Source organism: Protopterus annectens, chromosome 4.part0, assembly GCF_019279795.1.
Source record: "Protopterus annectens isolate FY-2018-M chromosome 4.part0, PAN1.0, whole genome shotgun sequence".
Classification (NCBI taxonomy): Eukaryota; Metazoa; Chordata; order Ceratodontiformes; family Protopteridae; genus Protopterus; species Protopterus annectens.
Window position 1 is genome coordinate 11,906,861 of NC_056733.1, and position 22,032 is coordinate 11,928,892.

The 22,032-nt window shown below is 37.8% G+C and overlaps 1 protein-coding gene across 1 annotated transcript in view; it reads left to right on the forward strand.

Moving 5' to 3' along the window:
- LOC122800112 overlaps positions 1–22,032 on the forward strand; it is a 300,532-nt gene that overhangs the window by 114,446 nt on the left and 164,054 nt on the right. The window contains exon 2 of the mRNA XM_044069633.1: positions 15,768–15,845. Within this exon, the coding sequence (XP_043925568.1) occupies positions 15,768–15,845 (78 nt within the window). The remainder of the gene's footprint in view (positions 1–15,767; positions 15,846–22,032) is intronic.

Below are 22,032 nucleotides of genomic sequence, written 5' to 3' on the forward strand. Positions count from 1 at the left end.
GGAGTTTCTTCAGTCGAGCTGCATAGGATATCTGCTTGAGGCCAGTGATCCTCTTGGTGAGGTACCTCTGTGGTCTTTCCAGTTGTTGCACGTGTCTTGTACGATACATCCCAAATGGGGCATTGTACTCTATGATGGGTCTGATGAGTGATGTGTAGAGGGGCCCAATGACCTCTTTCAATCTGGATGCAAACCCTTTTTTGATTAGGTGGGCCACATAGAAGGATTTTCTAACCACTTTGGCAATGTGATTATCAAAGGAGAGGTTGCTATCTACTTGGATCCCCGGATCCCTTATTACGTCTTCCATATTTTGGGGACTACCACCTATGTGGTAGTTTGTGGGTACTTTGTTTTTTCCAAATGGGATGACTATGCACTTTTTGACATTTAGCTTGAGGTCATGGTTTTGGCACCAGGTATGTCTCAGTGAGACCCTTTTGGAGGATATCTGTGTCAGCCAGAGAGTCAGTTTATAGCCCCTAGTTTGCAATAATCTGTGAACTTGGTCAGCCATAGTCCTCCTGTGCTTGCCTGTACCTCTGAGAAGTATATGCTGAACAGGAGGGGTCCTAGGACTGAGCCCTGGGGAACGTCACTTGTAACTGGTTTAGAGTCAGACCTAGCTCCTGCAACTTTTATCATGTGGGTTCTGTCCATGAGCCAGTTGGCAACCCATCTCGTGATGTAGGGGTTTATGTTCAGGCTGGTGAGCATGTCTATAATACCTGAGTGGAGAATGGTGTCGAAGGCCTTTGCGAGGTCTAGGTAGGCTGTGTGGACCACCTTTCCCTTGTCTATAGCCTTGGTAACTGTCTCAAAGAAGTCCACTAGGTTTAGGAGGCATGATCTGCCCTTAACAAAGCTGAACTGGGTAGGGTCTAGTGTTTGGAGGTTCCCAATGTCTCTGTTAATGAGATCCATGATGATGCACTCCATAGCTTTGCAGACCAAGCTAGTCAGGCTTATAGGGCGATAGTTTCCGGAGTCCGTTGTGGCTCCACCTTTGTGGAGCAGAATAACCGTTGCTGTGCGCTACTCTGTGGGCACGTAGCCTGTGGAGAGGCTGAGTTTAAATAATGTGTTTAGGTGAGGGGTTAGTTCATCTTTGAGCTCGTGTAGGATGCAGCCTGGGACACAGTCTGGTCCCATTGATGCTGTGTTTTTGGCTTTGGAGAGGGCTGTTTTAACCTGAGTGTCTGTGATTTCAGGGGCACTACATTCTTCTGGTATAGTTATGGGCCCTTTTGGGGGTGAGAGGGGGGTAATATCTGTTGGTTCAGTGTATTTTGTGCCATTCTGCAATAACTCCGAGCAGATCTGAGCATTGCCACTTAGATTCTTGACATAGCTAAAGAATGCCTTGTGGTTATCTTTGGAGTCCATGGCAATTTTTCTTTCAAAGCAAGCTTTGGATGATTTTATGAGGGAACATAGTTTCTTTGATCTTTATATTGTGGTTAGGTTGTTAGGTAGTGTTAACTTTGATTTAGCATTTGGCCAGTGTGTGTTTTGGTGCTTGTTACTTTTCCTGTAATTACAGAAAATGGAAAAGGAAAAGTCTGGTTGCCACACAAGATGCACATGATCACTGTGTGTATTGTTTGGGTGCTGCCCATCTTGAGATGGATTACTCTGCCTGTGCAGCTTTTGGGCCCTGAGCTGTCAATGACTCTCAGGCCATACTGGTGTTAAAAGGGATTCTCCCACCTTCAGCAGCCTCATCATCTTCTCCTTCTCCCTGTAAGAGGTCCAAGAAGAGGGAAAAAGAGCAGTCCTGGGGCAGGGACCTGAAGTCCCATTCCAAGAAGTGAGGGGACCACAAATGATCGTCTTCATCCATAGAGGATCAGCTGGAGCCAAAGGTTCACTAATCTTTGGCACCTGTGGTTCTAGCACTGTTGGGTCTGGTTCTGCCTGTTCATTACTGATCATCTGCACATCCAAGCCTCCCACCCTCAGCATCCCCAGTCCCTGTGAAGGATTCTTCAGCTATGGTGGGCAGGTTGCACACCCCTTTCTCGCACAACATGCTGGCAGAATTGCCCCCGTAGTCATCCCCTTTCTCACCCCAGATCTGAGCTACCCTGTTTAGATTCATTACTTTAAGCAGTTCCCAGGAAGGAAGTATTCCAAGCTGCCATCGATGGCATATTCTGCCCAGTCTGTCAGATTAGTTGATATAATAAAATTATGTCCTCACATTTCAAACAAATATACATATGTCTGGAGCCACAGGTGTCACTAAAGAAGTGTAAATGTCTAACTTTTCAGCACAAACTATTTTTATAATGTTAGTATTCTTTAGAGTCTTGATTTTAAACTAAGTCACAGTAAACATAGTAACTATTAAGTTTGAAATATTTTGTAAACAACTTACAATACCTCAGCAACCACTCAAGTTACATACATGCTGTTAGTAGCACTTTATTCATCCAGCTACAAGCTTTCATACGAGGCTAAGCAGTTCTGTCTTTGCTACTTGGTTGTCAAGATATTTAGAAAAACACAACATGTATGACAATATAAATAAATATTATATGAAGAGCAATTAATATCTCTGCTGCCAACTGGCATAGAATGTCAGGTGTAGTGTATGAGAGAAGAATGCCAAAAAAGCTGAAATGTAAGGTGTACAAACCAGTGATGTGACCAGTACTACTGTATGGTACAGAAATCTGGGCAGTAAAGGCAGAGCAGATGAGGAAGCTAGAGGTGATGGAAATGAAGTATCTGAGACTGGTGGTAGGATGCACAATGTGGGTCAGATGAAGAAATGAGGACATAAAAGCAGAAGGCAAAGTAGCTCCAATTGCAGGAAAGATCAAAGAGAACAGGTTATGGTGGTGTGGACACACGTGCAGAAAAGCAGAAGACAATCTGGTGGAAAAGATTTTGGACAGATGGAAAGAAGGTAAGAAAAAATGAGAGTGTTCAGCAAAGAGGTGGATGGATTTTGTGAGAGATCTGCAACAGTCAGGCATGAGTGTCGAAGAAGACAGGAGAGGAGCACTGAATCAAGAGAGATGGTGACAGTTAACACGACATCCCAACCCCATAGAAAATGGGAAAAGGGGGTTGATGATGATGATGCTGATGATGTATTAATATCTCACTACCTGCACTAAACAGAGATGAAATAGCAGCACAGTTTCATCTGACATTGTGTAGAATTTAACATTAAATATTTTAATACTTTGTATGAGGCGTAGTTTTGAAATTATTAATGCAAATATGAACAAGCAACATTTGACACCTGGAGGTGCAGTAGGATATAACTGCAGAAACACCTACAGACATCATCTAGCTGTAATGAGTTAAGATCTCCTTCATCAATGCTCTGTTTGATGGTTCTTCCCTTTTTGGCCGAAGGTCAAAGAGACATTAGCCAGGAGTGAACAGGACAGAAAGACTCTGACTGCTAGAAGAGTGCTCTTTGTCACCCCTCAACAATCCTTTTCCAGGAATCAGAAAGGGGGTAAGTGCTTCTTTTTTCATAAAGCACAGCAGCCCTTACAAGACCCTCCTGGGGAAGGTTCCTCCACATCAGAGTGGTTAACCATAATGGATGCCACCTAAGCAGCTGAGGTGGCCTGCAGAACCAAGGCTTTCATGGAACTTTCTCAAGGAGGACTTTTCAGAGCTTCTGAATGGATGCCAAACTTCTTTGCTCTTGAGGAAGTTGGAATCACTCGGCTCTCACCCAAAAGCTTGTGAGGTGTTCGCCTTGAATGCTTTAGTGTTGAGAGTCATGTCCAGAGGCTATATGATTTCTCTTTTATATACTCCAAAGGATTCCCAAAAATCTTTTCAAGACATGCCACCCCATCAGAGCAGGGACACAGCAGTTGAGATCCAAAAACTGCTAGCCAATCAAGTCATCCAACAGATCCTCCCAGAATTAGGGTTAGGGTTAGGAGTAGGGCTAATCTAGATTCTTTTTGGTACCAAAGAAAAACAAGGACCTCAGACCAGTTCAGGATCTCAGCAAACTGAACTCTTTCATCAAACAGATTAAATTCTAGATGGTTATGGTGCAGTCCGTTCTACCTCTCCTGAAGAAGGATGACTGGATGTGCTCAGTAGATCTCAAGGATGCCAACTATTGCATAAAGATGCCAAGACACGCCAGGAGATCCCTGCACTTTCACCTGGAGGTCAATCATTGGATATTTTGGGCTCTGCCCTTTGGTCTCACCAGAGCTCCCCAGGTGTTCACCAAATGTATGGCAGTTGTGTTTTCCTGGCTCAAGCTGCATGGATTTTAGATCATTTTGTACCTGGATCATCAAATAAAGTTGAGTACTTTTGTCCTAATTCCTTAAGGACTTCATCAGAACTTAAGGCATTAGGATGAAAGCGCTCAACTGTATTTGTTATATCTATTGCTCATTTGGAATAAAGAATTTTCAGTATGGCCTTTTGAATAAGTGGAGTTCTTCAGTGTGCCCTACATGAATTTGTGTGCAGACTTTGATTTTATGGTCTTGCTGTGGAGGTGGTTCAGTTATTGTGTGCTGTGTTACAACTCAGTTGGCACACTTTGTTTTGTTTTGAGTTGCAAAAATCCAGCCTTTAACCACTGCAAGTGTTGGAATTTATAGTTATTCAAATAACCAAGTTTCCATTATTCAGAGTAACTTCCCTTCACCTGCAGGAGTCTCACATTCTTCAGAATGACAAACCCTCAGCATCTGCAGTTCTCTGTCTCCTTGGGCATGTGCTAGCATCTATCTGTCTTATTGCTCTAGCAAGGTTCCACATGAGAGGATTGCAGTGGACTCTAGCAGATTGGAGGTCTTAACTCACACATTCCATCAACTTTCAAGGGCTTCTGACAAGCATCTGTAACTGCAACATTCAATGTGGTTAGACTCAACCTCTGGTTGCAGCAAGTTGACCTTTCTTTTTTTATGTCCCCATCCCAGCCACCATCATGATGAATGATTCCCTTCTGGGAGGGGGTCAGTTCAAAGGAAAGACTGTCCAGAGGACCTGGTCAGGGTTTGAGACCAATCTTCACATTAGTATCCTAGAGATGTGGGTGGTCCTCCTAGTGTTGCAGGCCATTCAGGACTACCTCCACAAGGGCGTGATTGCCATCCAGACAAACCTTTGCAAATTTATTAGAGATGTTTCCATTAACAAGTCCTCTCAGTGTGGGACAAGATATCTGTAGATGCAGGCAGGTGCCATAGAAGCTCTGAAAAGTGTTACATTGATTGAGAGTGATCTGTGAGCGAATGCATTAACAAGAGAAGTGACTGTGTGTGTGAGAGGGAGTGAAGCGTGAGAACAAGAGAGTGAATTCATACCTCTCAACTGTACAGATTTTTGTCTCATACTTTTGGTCCATTTTTCATGAAATTCCAGTTTTCTAGCAAATCACTGGCAAGTCATTGAAGATTTAAGTAGGAAAATAATGACAGACGTTTTAGTTTCAGACTTCATTCACTTCAAAAAATTCATGTTAATGCAAAACCTGTTATTCTATCTACTTTCTAAGTTTACAAGAGCAATATTTAAAAAATTGTCTATATTTTTGGGCCCCCCATTATTTATGGCTTTATTCAGATTTCTTGCTGTAAGAGGCTGAGAGGTATGCGAGTGATCCCCTGGCAGCAGTTAAGAGGTGGGTGGTTGCATAAGAGGAGGGGGTTAGGGTTAAGAATGTGTGTGTGTGTGTGTGTGTGTGTGTGTGTGTGTGTGTGTGTGTGTGTGTGTGTGTGTGTGTGTGTGTGTGTGTGTGTGTGCGCATGCGTGTGTGTGTGTGTGTGTGTGTGTGTGTGTGTGTGTTTGTGTGTGTGAAAAAGTCCTCATAAACACTACATTTAATAACAAGATGCTTTAAACAAGCTATGTTGATAGGACGTAAGGAAGCATTGCTCATAGGAAGTAAGGAAGCATAGCTACAGTATACAGTATTATGTTTAAGATTTTTTTCTTATTTAGAAGTGTTTATAAAGTGCTTTATATGCAAAGAAAAGTAAAATAAATACTAGACTGAGGCAAACATTTAACTAAGTGACATTTAATAAGAACCATGTGTTCGTGCTTTGACTTGCATGCAAATTTGACTTAAGAACAGACTAAAAAATTGATCTTGTCCTTAACCCAGGAACTGCCATAGCCGAAACCAGTCTGTTATCCTTGTGGTCTTTTATTTTTTAACTAATTAAATTAGTTTATACAGCTCACAGTTGCTGGCTTCTACTTTTTGTTGACCATGTGTTTTTGAGCCGTGCAATCACTTCCGTGCAGAGGAATTCCTTTTGACTTCATATTCCACCCATACCTCACAACCTCTTACAGCAAGAAATCTAGACAAAGCTATAAATAATTAGGGGGGGGCAAAGGCCCAAAAATATGGTCACTTTTTAAATATTTAACTTACAAACTCAGAAATTAGATGGAACAACAGGTTTTGCATTAGCATTAATTTTCTGCCCTGTATTAAGTCTGAAATTCAAACGACTGCCATTATTTTCTGACTACAACTCTTAATAATTTGCCAGAAAACCACAATTATATGAGAAACAGACCAAAAATATGAGGCAAAAATCTGTACAGTTGAGAGATATGGGTTTGTGTATCTCTCTTCTTAGTTCAAAGAATCTGGATAAGCCTAAAATTGACCATGTGTACGTGCTTTGACTTGCATACAAATTTGACTTAAGAACAGACTAAAAAATTGATCTCATCCTTAACCCGGGAACTGTCATGTATAATAGGTGGGAGTAATAGCTTTCTATCATAATGGCTACTCTCTCCATATTATCATGTAATATAAATGCCCATACAAGCTGGCACCTCGGCACAGTAAAAATCTACTGCCAATCATTAGCAGGCAGGAGTTCCTTAACCAGGAAAAGCCAAAAGAAGAACTACATAAATGTCCATACAGGTAAAGACAGAAAGCAAAAAGTATTAAATTATATTACGGAATGTGAATGTGACTAGTAATGTTGCATGAAACATGTCAATAGAAATGAGCATGTAAATTTGACAAAGAAGGATTTCAGGATGGACATTTAGCAGAATAATACTGATGGCTAGAGAGGCTTCAATAGTGATAGAAGAGGGAAAAAGACAATAACGGTAAATTTGTGTAGGTAAGTAACTGCTGTCATGGGAGGGAGATTATGCTGGCATATATTTATATTCCACCAAAAACTGCTGTTATGAAACTTTAGATAATTTTGGAAGAAATAATCAGCTGTCAGTAGGGAATATTATTTTATGTGTGGGAAATGGAACTTGATTTGCAATAGTGAAGATGTATCGGGGGGCCTAGAAGGAAAAATATAACAAAAGAGGGTAGATTTCTGAATATATATATATATATATATATATATATATATATATATATATTTTTTTTTTTTCCTAAATATTTTTGCTCTTCTCAAATCTCATTATTACTGACCTGGCCCCAGTGCCCCACATCTAAGCCATTCCCTTACCTCTGAGACTTCCTATAGTGTTGTGGATCTTAAGGGTATCCTGGGGGCTTGGCCATCTGTGCTTTTATCTGGTGTTCGCTTTCCTCACCCCCAATGCTTATTGCTCATGTCTGAGAACAGCACCCCTCTATGGACCACACCTCCCCTTAAGGAGCACCACCAACAAGCATCGTCTCCCCAGGTTGGGCATGCACACTTCTCTGTGCCAGTCCATCAATCACCCAATCTGCTAATCAAAGCTGGGTCAGCTGTGCCATAGTTAGGCCTTTATCCCTCTACACCACCAGAGTGGAGGTTTTTGAAGAATAATTGGTATGGATTATATTAATTTAGTAGTAGGAACTCAGACATAATTTTCATATTATTCCCCAAGGTAAAAGAACTGAACTAGATTGGATAGAATTACATTTACATTTCACAAGAACATTTATATTTAATTGAGAGCTTTGGCACACATCCAATAACTACTTCAGATAATGCACAAATTCAGAAGTAAGAAAATGATGAAGGATAATGAAGTAGAAATGGGACACTGGCATATTTCTACTTACTTGTTTAAAAGAGAGAAAGTTAAGGAACTGGGTTTAGAAATGATTTGAAAGTTATTAGGGAACATAGAAATGTCTTTGGAAGGGTTAGCTAGTGAGTGGGATAAAGTGAAAATGGAAATTAAAAACAGGATAGCAATGAAAGTGAAAGAGGTATGGGAAGGAAGTAACAGGAATTATTTAGAAGGAAAACAAGAAGATCAATTGCAGAGTGTTAAACAGAAAATAATGGAGTTGTAGATAATAAGCATGAGTTTAGAAGTAAGTGTTTTGATAACAACTCCAGAGCAAGAGCACAAAATGTTTATCACAATGACTTGGGAAATTGAAAATAATAAGGGTTGTCAACAAACTTATGGAAACCCTGGAAATGTTATGAGCACCTGTATAAAGCATAGGAACATGGAAAGTGAGAAAAGGCACAAATGGAAACATTTATGATAAACTTAATTATGTTAAGGTTCAAAGAAGATAAGGCTCAGCATTTAATATGTTAGACAGTGTATAATCAATGGACTGGGACATCTCCATGAGCAGATATATTCCTGTGGAAGTTTGGAACCTGGGAGGGAAGAAAGTGATAAAGATCTGGAATGATTATTTTAAATGTGGAGAATCTTGAAAGAAAACTGTGGTAGTTGAATTACACAAAAAGGATAAAGACCCTTCTGAGATAGATTCATATAGACTCATTTCAAATTTAAACCATGATTTTATGTCTAAATTAGCAAAGAGAATGACAAAGGTGGTTCCAAAATTGATTAATAATACAATGATAATCCAGAGAGAATCAAAACATAACAAAATGTCACTGTTGTTAGTGAGTCTTGCTGCAGGAAACGTATTCCAAAAAGTCAGCTGAGATTTTATGAGTAGGGCAATGGCAGCATTTGCATTCCCTATAGAATAATTAGTGTTAATTAAGAAGATATATGAAGAATCAGCAGTAATAATTAAGGTGGGAGGGGTTTCTCTCTGACAAGCTATGTTTGAACAGAAGAACAAGGCAAGGCCATCCCCTTTCCTCTTCATTTCTTTATATGTACAGCAATTTGCAAAGAAAATAAGGGGCACTTAAATTCACAAATATAAATGGTATGGCAATCAAGAACAGTAAGCTTTATTTGCACATGGTATTATTTTGTAATTGAAACTCCAGGAAAAGACATTTTGGTCCTGTGGGACATCTTGAGACAGTTTTATATATTTTTGGGATATAAAATTAATGAAGAAAAAACAAAAGATATAGTAGTAATCTACATACCCACACATGAATTGGTCCAGCAATACCTATATGTATGTGGACATGATAAGATGAAGTATGTAAGTGTATGGAGTAATAAAAATCCTGTTACAGCAGGTAATGATTTGGGAAGGGACCAAACAAAAGGTAATAGAAAACTGAGAAACTGGAAGCTCTTTATTATGGACATAGACAGTAAGATATAAGTAATGAACATGTTGTGAGTATCTTTAGTTTTATACACAATTCAGGCATATTCTTGGGTTAAGAATTCATTTTGCTTTGGGTTAAAGATTAATTTTAATTTGGGTTCTTTGGTAAATACTTAAAGTTGTAAGGTGTTTAGTGTTAAAATTCTCTTGGGTATGCCAGAGGTATTCTTAATTTACAGATTATTTTTATGACAATGGAATATTTGATAGACTACAGACTGGTTCAGACTGCAGATGATGACATTGATTCAATCTGCAGATGATGACACTGGTTCAGTCTGCAGATGATGACACTGGTTCAGTCTGCAGATGATGACACTGTTTCGGTCTGCAGATGATGACACTGGTTCAGTCTGCAGATGATGACATTGGTTCAATCTGCAGCAAATGATGACACTGGCTCAGTCTGCAGATGATGACATTGGTTCATTCTGCAGATGATGACACTGGTTCAGTCTGCAGATGATGACATTGATTCAATCTGTAGATGATGACACTTGTTCAGTCTGCAGATGATGACACTGGTTCGGTCTGCAGATGATGACACTGGTTCAGTCTGCAGATGATGACATTGGTTCAATCTGCAGCAGATGATGACACTGGCTCAGTCTGCAGATGATGACATTGGTTCAATCTGCAGATGATGACATTGGTTCAAGCAGAATTCTTTGATAGGAATGAGTTTCATTACATGAATGTAAAAGGGCTGATCAAGCCATTTAAAATACGTAGAGTAATGTTAATATAAGGACAGTAAAATCTTGGGTTGTAGATCTGCAATAGACTCCTTTGGATGAACAGGAACGTAATATTTTGGTAAAATATATTGATTATGAGATAGGATGATGAGGGGTGATATTGTTTATTTCTCAACAGTGCTCTGTGATTATTGGATGAATAGGACTATTATGTAAGACTGCAAGACTATATTCTGGTAACATGTACTGTTACATACAGTATTTATTTCCCTCCTGGCAATATCAAGACAGAGTTGGGTGGGATGGTTAGGGAAATTCATAGTTTTTCACGAAGACTTGCCTTTATGTTAAGAAGACTGACTTCAATAACTAATACTACTTCTGTCAGAGCTGGAAACAAGGTGTATCAAATACAATGCTTGGGAGTTATGGGCCTGACTGCTGTTTCTGATACTAATGATGCATCCTCATGATATATATTTTATTCTAATAGATATCAGAAAAGCTCCTGAACTGATATGGTATATATAACTGCATAGTACATATATCTAGTTAAAGTTGTAAAGATTCAACCTATGGTAATTTCTGACCAATCACTATTAGAGTGTTCATTTATTTATTTATTTATTTATTTATGTATTTAAATTTGTTTATAGCCCAGATTACATCAAAATGTAACAAAACAATGTATAGTATGTACAAATAACAATGGTTTGCATATATAAGTAAGCACAGACGACCAGACAAAGAATGCATACATAGAAGGTCTAACAAACCAAATATATTTATAGTTGCATAACTGGAAGAGAAAAAGTAGAACAGAGTTAATGTAAGAGAAGTAGAAATGGTGGAGATATCACTAGGAGTTGTTAGGTTGGGAAAGCTAATTGCTCATTGTGTGCACCGTTACCTTCATATATGGAAAGGCACTGACATTTTCCACCATAGTATGTTAGACAATTGGCATTGGCTGACTGATGTAAAAAACAACTAATAGCAAATAAGGTAAGTAAAAAAGAGGAGAGTCAACAGACTGGTGGTAAAGTGGCATCTTTTTAAAGAGTAAAGTAAACTTTGAGGTAAAGGAATACACAAATGAAATAAGAAAAAGAGCCAAGATAACATGAGCAGTAAAAAAACAAAAAAAAGATTAGGTGGCAATTTGCAAAATAGATTCTATGATGGTGCTTTAATGTTGTAGTGGGGAGTAGAAAGAGGGAACCAAGAAACTGACAGTTTATTAGATAAGATGTATGAGTTTATGTAGGAATCACTGAAAGTATGCATTTTTTGTAATTCACCTGACTACCAGAAATTATTAACAATTAGACTAAAAAAACAGAAATCTCAAAGAATTGTTGCAAGTTTAAAAATAGATGATGGCTCTAATTTCAAGAGAGAGCCAGTGGTAAATGAAATAGCAGAGACATTTTGTAAATATTGTCTTCAATTATACAGGACACAGAATGTTTGGGTTAAGTATTAGTAAAAGAATAAAGAATAGCTATGATATTTATTCCCCAGGGAAGAAGTAGTAGAAATGATGAACCCAGTGACATATGAGGAATTAGTGGATATATAGGTGTGAGATAGGGGTGAAACAAAGTTAATACTTTGGTTAAATTAACAAGATTTTAGAGACTAGGGAAATATCCCTTTTAGAAGGAGGAAGCAGTAACTGTTATAACAAAACAAGGTAAGATTCTAAGCTTGGCTTCTTCATATACGCTTTTTTTCTGGTATTAAATCATAAGTATAATTTGTTTTGTCAGCTGTTGCAAAAATAATGGCAAGATATACATACACCACAGTTAAATGATGATAATTAGGTTGAATTTTTGGGAGAAGACAGACCTCAACGACATCTTCAAAACTGGGATGTTAGTGAAGAACTTACAGATAAAGCAAGAAATGTTAGCAATAGTGCATTTAGATGAAAAAAGGCCTTTGATTTCGTTCAATGGTTTACTGAGCCAAGGAAAGACTGGATTTTCGATTTACAAATTTATTTTGAGTTATTGTTAGCTTTTAATGTAGCTTTTATAGCTACACTAACAATTCAAGCAGTACTGGCCTTGCCCTTTAAGTTATCAAGAGGAATGAGGCAATTATGTTCTTTCTCATCAGATGTATTTACTTTTTGATACCCTAGAAGAAAGTAAGTGTTCAAGTTTGAAAGGATATTTGACAGGCCAAGAAGAGATAAAGATTTCTATGCTTACCGATGATGCTTTGATGTATTTAATGAAACAAGAGCAGGATATGAAGAGCTTATATCAGTTTTTCAGATATGTTTGGCATGTTCTCAGATGATATGGTAAGTAAAACAAAGACAAGGATGACTGCAGTTAGTTTCACACCTTCCCAGCTGCTAAAATAGGAATATGATTATTATAACAGGCAGCTCATAGTAAATATTTATGAAGTTGGTTAGGAATCATCTTGAATAGTCTGTAAATAAGTCGTGAGCTAAAGAAAAGATAACAAGTGGTATTCTTTGATAGAAAATGACTGGACTACAAATAGATCAGAGGGTGCAGGCATTTCATTTTTCCTTCTCCTCCTATTATATGTTGTTTTGCCATATTCTCAGTGGATAGCCCAGTAATTTTTCTTTGAAAGTAATAAATATGATGCAGGATTTTGTTTGTTAGAGGTAAGGCTTAGGTGTTCTGGAACAAACTGATGTGGAATTATGTTTGGGACGGTGGGAAGGCTTGGACATTCTGAAATAATCTAGAATACTTTCAAAAGACGTAGGAGGTCTCTATATTCCCAAGCATATGAGGTTGCATACTTTAAAATAATCTATTTATTGTCCATAATTATGATGCAAAGTAAAAAAATAGGTTTAGGTAATGCAAACACTGACATGTTCAAAAAGGTTTCAGTGTAGATGTATTACAGTAAAAATTGGAATTCCCATTTGATAATGTAAGCAATAGTGATGTTCCACAGTATTGTAGCACAATATGGAAATTAATTCATGGCCAAAGTTATTATTATGTACCTACTGGAGATAGTCACTTAAGAATACAAGGAGAGATGGCTTTAGAATTTTGAGGAACAGTTGTGACTTGATTTTAATTGAGGTCCTTGGGTGCAGGTTCAAGAGAACTTTCAGCTGCCTACATTTTTAAGATTAGAGTAGACGTTTGAGTTGGTGTAACAAGATGTATAGTACTGTTTCTGAAGAGATATTTCATTAGTCATTCTGAAGTTACTGTATAATATATTCATTGTTTATAATATTGAAATGGAACAGATGCAAAAAAGTGAGGTTTGCAATTTTAAAGATATAACTATATTATTTAGATGCACATAAAGATTTATTTAAAAAAATAGCAAGGTTTGTTGTCGCCCACCATTTGATGTCACTTCTTATACACAGTAGTTATTTGCTAAACTGTAACAAGCAGCTTTGCTAAGCTGTATCAAAGTGCTATAATGTAACATGCATAACCTGCTTGCTCTACAAAACACACACAAAGTGCCATGTCATTTAAGCATCTGTAATCAATTTAAATGCTTACTAATAATAATTTTTACTCTCTGGGATGTTCTGGCAGATCTTCTACTCAGTTAATCACCCACTAACTGCTTGCAATGGGAGTGGCCACTACCTGCATCACTTTCTGTTACAACCTTCATAGGAAGACCCTAAATCATATTAAAGTTCAATATACTACAGCTGCAACTACCACAGTTGTCATTGTCAGCAATATATCTGCTTAAAATAATTGTAAAGCAGTCACCTGGACCTCCATTCACACCTTTGGTAATCATTATCAACTTACTATCTCTTGAGGACTAGGGTAGGTTTTTCCACTGGAGACTTGCAGGTCACATGTGTTTCTCTACCTTAGATGAGTGGGCAAGGATATGTACTACTTAGTCTCTCTAAGTATTATGAAATATGCTGTACTACTTAGTACTCTTTCTAAGTGTTATAAAATATACTGTAGCAGTGATCCTTATAATGAATGTAGTACAGTTAGGAAAGCATACTTACCAAAACATTAGCTGTTCAAATAAAAGTATCACTGCTGCAGTATAGGCTCCTCAAATACCCTGTCATATTCTATTATCCTTCAATCAATAGTAAGAAATGTAAACAGTTGGATTGTACAGGCATTCTCCCTCCCCTTTTCCCTGAGTCATTTTGGGAAAATCTTTACCATCCAGCCTCAGTAAGGACCCCTCCAGTAGCTGTTTTACATGGGCATTCTTGTTGGTAACAGTATTACTAATCCAAAATGAATTAACAGTGGCACATGCTACTATTATTTTTTTTCCAAATATCCTACTTACAGCTTTTGTGTTGGGGGGGGGGGCAATACCTCTGCGCTGGGGATGTTTTAAGCCATGAGAATCAGCCTGGATAACTGGGCATTCCCCTGCAGCTAATTACCAACCTTAATGAATGATACTTCAGCAGTCCTCCTTGTACTGGAACATATACTGTTATGGTGAATGTGCTAACACAACTGTATTTTCTGCAAAGATCAACATAGGCTTCGATATAGATTAATCTATTTACTTCCACTGATGGTTTTCTTCCTTATTTGCTTGACTAAATATGCAACTGATGTGCACATTGCCGTTTATCTTACTTCTTTATTAAATATACACATGCATTTACTTTTAAAAGTCTTTATTAACACTATAGAATTAAAAAAAAGTGCACTGAGGAAAATACAAACTAAAAAGCACCAGGCTGTTTATGCTGAGTATACTCATTTGTATCACTTTCTTTGATCACTTTAAAACCCTGTGCAGTTCAGTCCAGGATTTGAATCATACCTTCACCTGTTGCACAAAGGGATGAACAGTTATAAAGGGTTGAAGCAAGAACATAATCTATAGATACATTTACGTCTATTTGTGTGTGTGTGTGTGTGTGTGTGTGTGTGTGTGTGTGTGTGTGTGTGTGTGTGTGTGTGTGTGTATGTGTACACATGCATACATACACACAAAACAAAAAGTGCAGCACCCTAAGATAAACAGGCTGAAAAGTAAGTCATTTATTTGACCATCAGCACACCACAACAAACCAGATTACTCTCACAATAGCTTATTCAGTGCATAAATATACGACAAATTCAATTAAGATGAAATATATTTAAAAATATATTAAGTGCAATTAATCAATGGTTAAGTTAACAAATTACTTTAATTACATTAATTTATATAGACTAATATCTTAGCCACATATAAGCATATTTTTTTTATTTTTTTATTTTTTGTGGTTTTCCATGCTTTGTCCTTAAATTGTGTCTATTGAGTTTGTTCTTTATGCACAGGAGAAGTTATTGTGAGAGAAACCTGGTTTGCTGTGGTTTGGTGGTGGCCAAATAAATGCCTCAGTTTTCAGATTATTTATCTTAAATATGCTGCATTTCTGTTCTCTTTGTATGACTTCATACATGACTTTGATGTTTTGCCACTCTCTCTTTCTATATATTTATGTATTTGAATACAGAAAATGCATAACAGTTCCCTAGTAATCTATTTTATTTTATATTTTTAAATGAATAATGAATACGTATTCATTTTAAAGCTGAATGTACTACCACATTTTGACTGTACATCATGTTTCATTACAGAAATTTAATTGGGTGACCTACTGGTTTAGACTTCAAAATACAACACTGTTCTTCTACACAAAGCAACATGGTGGAGCTGTAAGTGTTTATGCTTATATGTCATTACTGCTTACATTACTTATGATATTAATTAAAAAAATACTGCTTTTTATACTATTTACAATGAGAATTAAAATCATTTACAAAAGTGTACAAGATATATACATTATGGCCTTTCTTTATGTTGGTGTAATGTAGACATTGAATCCATTATATAAAACATGGACAACCTGAAACAGGACTTTGGAAGGTAAGATTAGTCCTTTCAAAAGTGGAACACAACAGATAAATGGAATGTGCTTCCTTTTGATATACAGGGAAAGCCATAATAATAATAATAATAATAATAATAATAATAATAATAATAATAATAATAATAATAATAATAATAATAACAAATTAAAATGTTGATGCTGCATTTGCTTATCTTTCTGTACCCTTACAAATCAGTAACAGTATGATAACTTTAAGGGTTCTGACTTCTACAGTTTTCTGCTAAAGTTTTCTGAATAGCAAGTTTTAAATGATTCCCTTCAGGTCACAAAGATATACCCAAACCAGTTAAGAATTAAACCGATTGAGTGCCGGTTGGTTACATTTGCAATTCTGGGTAACTTTCTCAATCTGTAATTCATCAGTTCTTTTCCATTCAAAGTCACTATGACTAGGTACTACTTGAGGAGCTGTAAGGGGATGATTTGGGAATGTGAAGCCTGTGGGTGATATAACTCTTCACTCAATCCCATGACCACTCACCAGCTGACAATATGGAAATGTCACAGTTTAGAAGCACATGCTCCCATGACCAGTCACCAACTAACAATATGGAAATGTTACAGTTTAGAAGCACATGCTCCCTTGACCAGTCATCAGCTGACAATATGGAAATGTTACAGTTTAGAAGCACATGCTCCCATGACCAGTCACCAACTGACAATATGGAAATGTTACAGTTTAGAAGCACATGCTCCCATGACCAGTCACTAGCGGACAATATGGAAATGTTAGTTTAGAAGCACATGCTCCCATGACCAGTCACAAGCTGAAAATATGGAAATTTTACAGTTTGGAAGCACATGCTCCCATGACGGGTCTATATTAGTAACTCGAACGCTTACCTTGTCGACCCGTCCTTATCGAAACGTGAAAACATTGAACGTCCTGAAGAGCGAAACCGGAAAAGTCGAATCGTCATGGTTGGCCTTCTGCGGTATAGCTCCATAAGGTAAGTGTGCGATAGTGACGGACCTTAGGGTTAGGGTGCGGGTTAAGGTAAGTGCATGGATGGTAATGTATGTTAGATTTAGCGTAGGGTTTTGTTAAGTGTATGTGTGTGTGAATTATTTAGTTTGTTTGGGTTTATCTTTTTAAGGTAAGTGTGCGATAGTTACGGACCTTAGGGTTAGAGTCCGAGTTAAATTAAGTGCATACTTGGTGGTATATGTAAGATTTAGTGTAGGGTCAGAAGTAGGGTTTAGTTTAGGGTTAGAAGTAGGGTTTTGGTTAGTGTATGTATGTGGTTAATTTAGTTTGTTTGTGTAGATAGTATGTACTGGGCGGTGGGGTGGGACAAGTATGATAGTTCGATGTTTTGAACTTCGCCGTTTAGGGCATTCGGTGTTTATGTGGTTCGATGAGGATGGGTCGACGTTTAGGGATTTGATAAGGTAAGCATTCGTGTTTATAATACAGAGCCCCCCATGACCACGCACCAGCTGACAATATGGAAATGTTACTGTTTAGAAGCACATGCTCCCATGACCACTCACCAGCTGACAATATGGAAATGGTACAGTTTAAAAAGACATGCTCCCATGACCAGCTGACAATATGGAAATGTTACAGTGTAGAAGCACATGCTCCCTTGACCACTCACCAGCTGACAATATGGAAATGTTACAGTTTAAAAGCACATGCTCCCATGACCGCTCACCAGCTGACAATATGGAAATGGTACAGTTTACAAGCACATGCTCCCATGACCAGTCACCAACAGACAATATGGAAATGTTACAGTTTAGAAGCACATGCTTCCATGACCAGTCACCAACTGACAATATGGAAATGTTACAGTTTAGAAGCACATGGTCCCATGACCACTCACCAGCTGACAATATGGAAATGTTACAGTTTAGAAGCACTTGCTCCCGTGACCACTCACCAGCTGACAATATGGAAATGTTACAGTTTAGAAGCACATGCTCACATGACCGTTCACCAGCTGACAATATGGAAATGGTACAGTTTGCAAGCACATGCTCCCATGACCAGTCACCATCTGACAATATGGAAATGTTACAGTTTAGAAGCACATGCTCCCATGACCACTCAACAGCTGACAATATGGAAATGTTACAGTTTAGAAACACATGCTCCCATGACAAGTCACCAACTGACAATATGGAAATGTTACAGTTTAGAAGCACATGCTCACATGATCAGTCACCAAATGACAATATGGAAATATTACAGTTTAGAAGCACATACTCCCATGACCAGTCACCATCTGGCAATATGGAAATGTTACAGTTTAGAAGCACATCCTCCCATGACAGGTCACCAACTGACAATATGGAAGTGTTACAGTTTAGAAGCACATGCTCCCATGACAGGTCACCAACTGACAATAAGGAAATGTTACAGTTTAGAAGCACATGCTCCCATGACAGGTCACCAACTAACAATATGGAAATGTTACAGTTTAGAAGCAGATGCTCCCATGACCAGTCACTAGCTGACAATATGGAAATGTTAGTTTAGAAGCCCATGCTCCCATGACCACTCACCAGCTGACAATATGGAAATGCTACAGTTTAGAAGCACATGCTCCCATGACCAGTCACCAACTGACAATATGGAAATGTTACAGTTTAGAAGCACATGCTCCCATGACCAGTCACCAGATGACAATATGAAAATGTTACAGTTTAGAAGCACATGCTCCCAAGACCAGTCACCAACTGACAATATGGAAATACTGCAGTTTAGAAGCACATGCTCCCATGACCAGTCACAAGCTGAAAATATGGAAATTTTACAGTTTAGAAGCACATGCTCCCATGACGGGTCTATATTAGTAACTCGAACGCTTACCTTATCGAATCCCGAAACGTCGACCCGTCCTTATCGAAATGCGAAAACATCGAACGTCCCAAAGAGCGAAACCGGAAACGTCGAATCGTCATGGTTGGCCTTCTGCGGTATAGCTCCATAAGGTAAGTGTGCGATAGTTACGGACCTTAGGGTTAGGGTGCGGGTTAAGGTAAGTGCATGGATGGTAATGTATGTTAGATTTAGCGTAGGGTTTTGTTAAGTGTATGTGTGTGTGAATTATTTAGTTTGTTTGGGTTTAGCTTTTTAAGGTAAGTGTGCGATAGTTACGGACCTTAGGGTTAGAGTGCGAGTTAAGTTAAGGGCATACTTGGTGGTATATGTAAGATTTAGTGTAGGGTTAGAAGTAGGGTTTAGTTTAGGGTTAGAAGTAGGGTTTTGGTTAGTGTATGTATGTGGTTAATTTAGTTTGTTTGTGTAGGTAGTATGTAGCGAGCGGTGGGGTGGGACAAGTATGATAGTTCGATGTTTTGAATTTCGCGGTTTAGGGAATTCGGTGTTTATGTGGTTTGATGAGGACGGGTCAACGTTTAGGGATTTGATAAGATAAGTGTTCATGTTTATAATATAGACCCCCCCATGACCACTAACCAGCTGACAATATGGAAATCTTACTGTTTAGAAGCACATGCTCACATGATCAGTCACCAAATGACAATATGGAAATGTTACAGTTTAGAAACACATGCTCCCATGACCAGTCACCAGCTGACAATATGGAAATGGTACAGTTTAGAAGCACATGCTCCCATGACCAGTCACCAGCTGACAATATGGAAATGTTGCAGTTTACAAGCACATGCTAACATGTTCTTGGTTAGCAGTTGTTTGTGGACATTACTGCTGCTGGGCTGTGGGCTGTTTGCACTGGGGTTTTGCTGACTGTCGTTGGGCAGTAGGGAGTTGTTCCATCCATAACTTTTATCTTTTTTGTGAGCCTTTCTTCTCCTAGTACTGTGGTATAACCTTGGAGGCAATGTATTCTACTTCCTATTGAGAACCAGAGTAGGTTTTTCCACTGGAGACTTTCAGGGCATGTGTATTTCTCTACCTTAGACAAGAGGCAGACTCAGAAAACAATGCTCGATGGTCCTTCCTTGATGAGGACAATGTAGTCAAGAAATAACTTAGAGACATTACTGTGTTCTGTCAACCTATGTGTTTATAGAAACTATTATACCCATAAAGTGTAATCTTTATAATTTCCTTTATTTTACAAAATTTTTTTTTATATTTCTTAATATTTTACAGCTTAAATAAATGAATCCTACTATAGTCATAATAAAAAGGTTCCTCAAACTTGATTTTTATGTTAACATTACGAAGCAGGAATTTATAAACCAAAAACAAGTTGATTGCTGACCAACAGCCTAAGTAAAAACTATTCCCAGCTGTGATCACTTTCTTGCCATCAGGCATTTCATCAGAGCATCAGCAGACATTTTGTTTAAGGTCTATATTTTATGTTCTGTTTGACTACTGTGTACCCTTTGCATTGGAATTTACTGATGAAGCAGGGATTTATGTCAGAAATTAGTTTAAATCTAATCAAAATACTTGTAAGTTCTACATATCAAAAGCCTGATTTATTGCATCCCACAGAACATTAAAATACATATTAATGTTCTAAATGTCACAGTGATAAAACTGCTGTTTCTTGGAATGTCTAAAAATGAAATAGCAATTGAACTAGATAAAGGATCTTATTATGAATACTAAAAGCTCTCTGGAGAAGACTGGTTATTGGGAGCGTGTGCTTCTTAGGTTCTTCAACATTTGGTCATTGTCTTTTTTTCTGAAGATTATATTTTATTAGAATAAAAGAAGCATTAGTCCTATTAGCAATGTCTGAACAGCTACATTTTACATCAGTTGTAGTCTATGTGATTATATGAGTGGTTATCCAAATGGCTACCTAATCAAATACCAAATCTGAATAAATAAAAAAAAAAAACTTTTTCTAAACAGTGGACTGCTGGCATGTTATTTCTAGCGTTTACTGTTACGCCATTTTTACCATTTTGACATTTCAGAATGGTGACAATTTCATCTTGATACTGCAGTGGTAGTGCTGTGGTAGCGTTGTCGCCTCACAGTAAGACATTATCCTGTTCGATTCTCAGCTAGAGCGTCTTCTGTGTGGAGACATGCGTGAATGGGCATACCTTCGTTGAAGGTTGTGCGTCAAGGCTGGCAACTCGGCACGTAAACATCCACTGCCAATCATTAGCGGACCGGACTTCCGCTGTGGTGACCCTAAATTATGTTCTGAAATGTTGATCTTTTGAATTAGATCACGTACGTAATATATATATATATATATATATATATATATATATATATATATATATATATATATATATATATAAAATACCAAACTTTATCTGTTCACATACTTTTGCTTCATGCACAAATTTTGGAGAACACTGCAGCCCCTTTAAAATTTTAATTTACAAATCAGAAAGAAAATAACTAGTGATGATTCAGCAAGTAATACTGACTTTGAAATGGTTGAGATAATAGACATATAATGGAATTTACAAGACCTGAATGTTTTGTTAAAAACGTGGTAAATTGGTATAATAACTGAGTGGAAGACTAAGTTAGCAAAGAGTTGAACCTGTACGGAGAGTGTAGGGTTAAGTTAATAGTATATAGCTTCAGGTAGGGTAAAACTAAAGCACAGATGTAATTCATGCATTTTTTTAATTTCTCCAAGTTTTTTGGGCTTCTAATACCATGATGGGAATGGATCCCATTCCTAAGTCAAAGGATGATTAAAGTTCATGAAACTAGTATTGTTTCAATCTTTGATGTAAGCTCTTCGCAGCACCCGCAATGTGCCCAGTAATGACTCCTTCTGCAATTCATATGGGTTTACATATATTGGTAACATATCTAAATAAGATTGTAGATTCTTTCTTATAAGACCCATTGCTACTACTGCTATTGGAAATGTCTGGGTATCTTTCTTCTACATTGCTCTCGTTTCTGCCTGCAGATCCTGATATTTCATGACTTTGTGTATCTCTGTACGCCAGACACTGTAGTCACTGGGTGTGACGATTTCAATGATCAGTGCTACTTTTGTCATTTTTTCATGGACCACTATAAC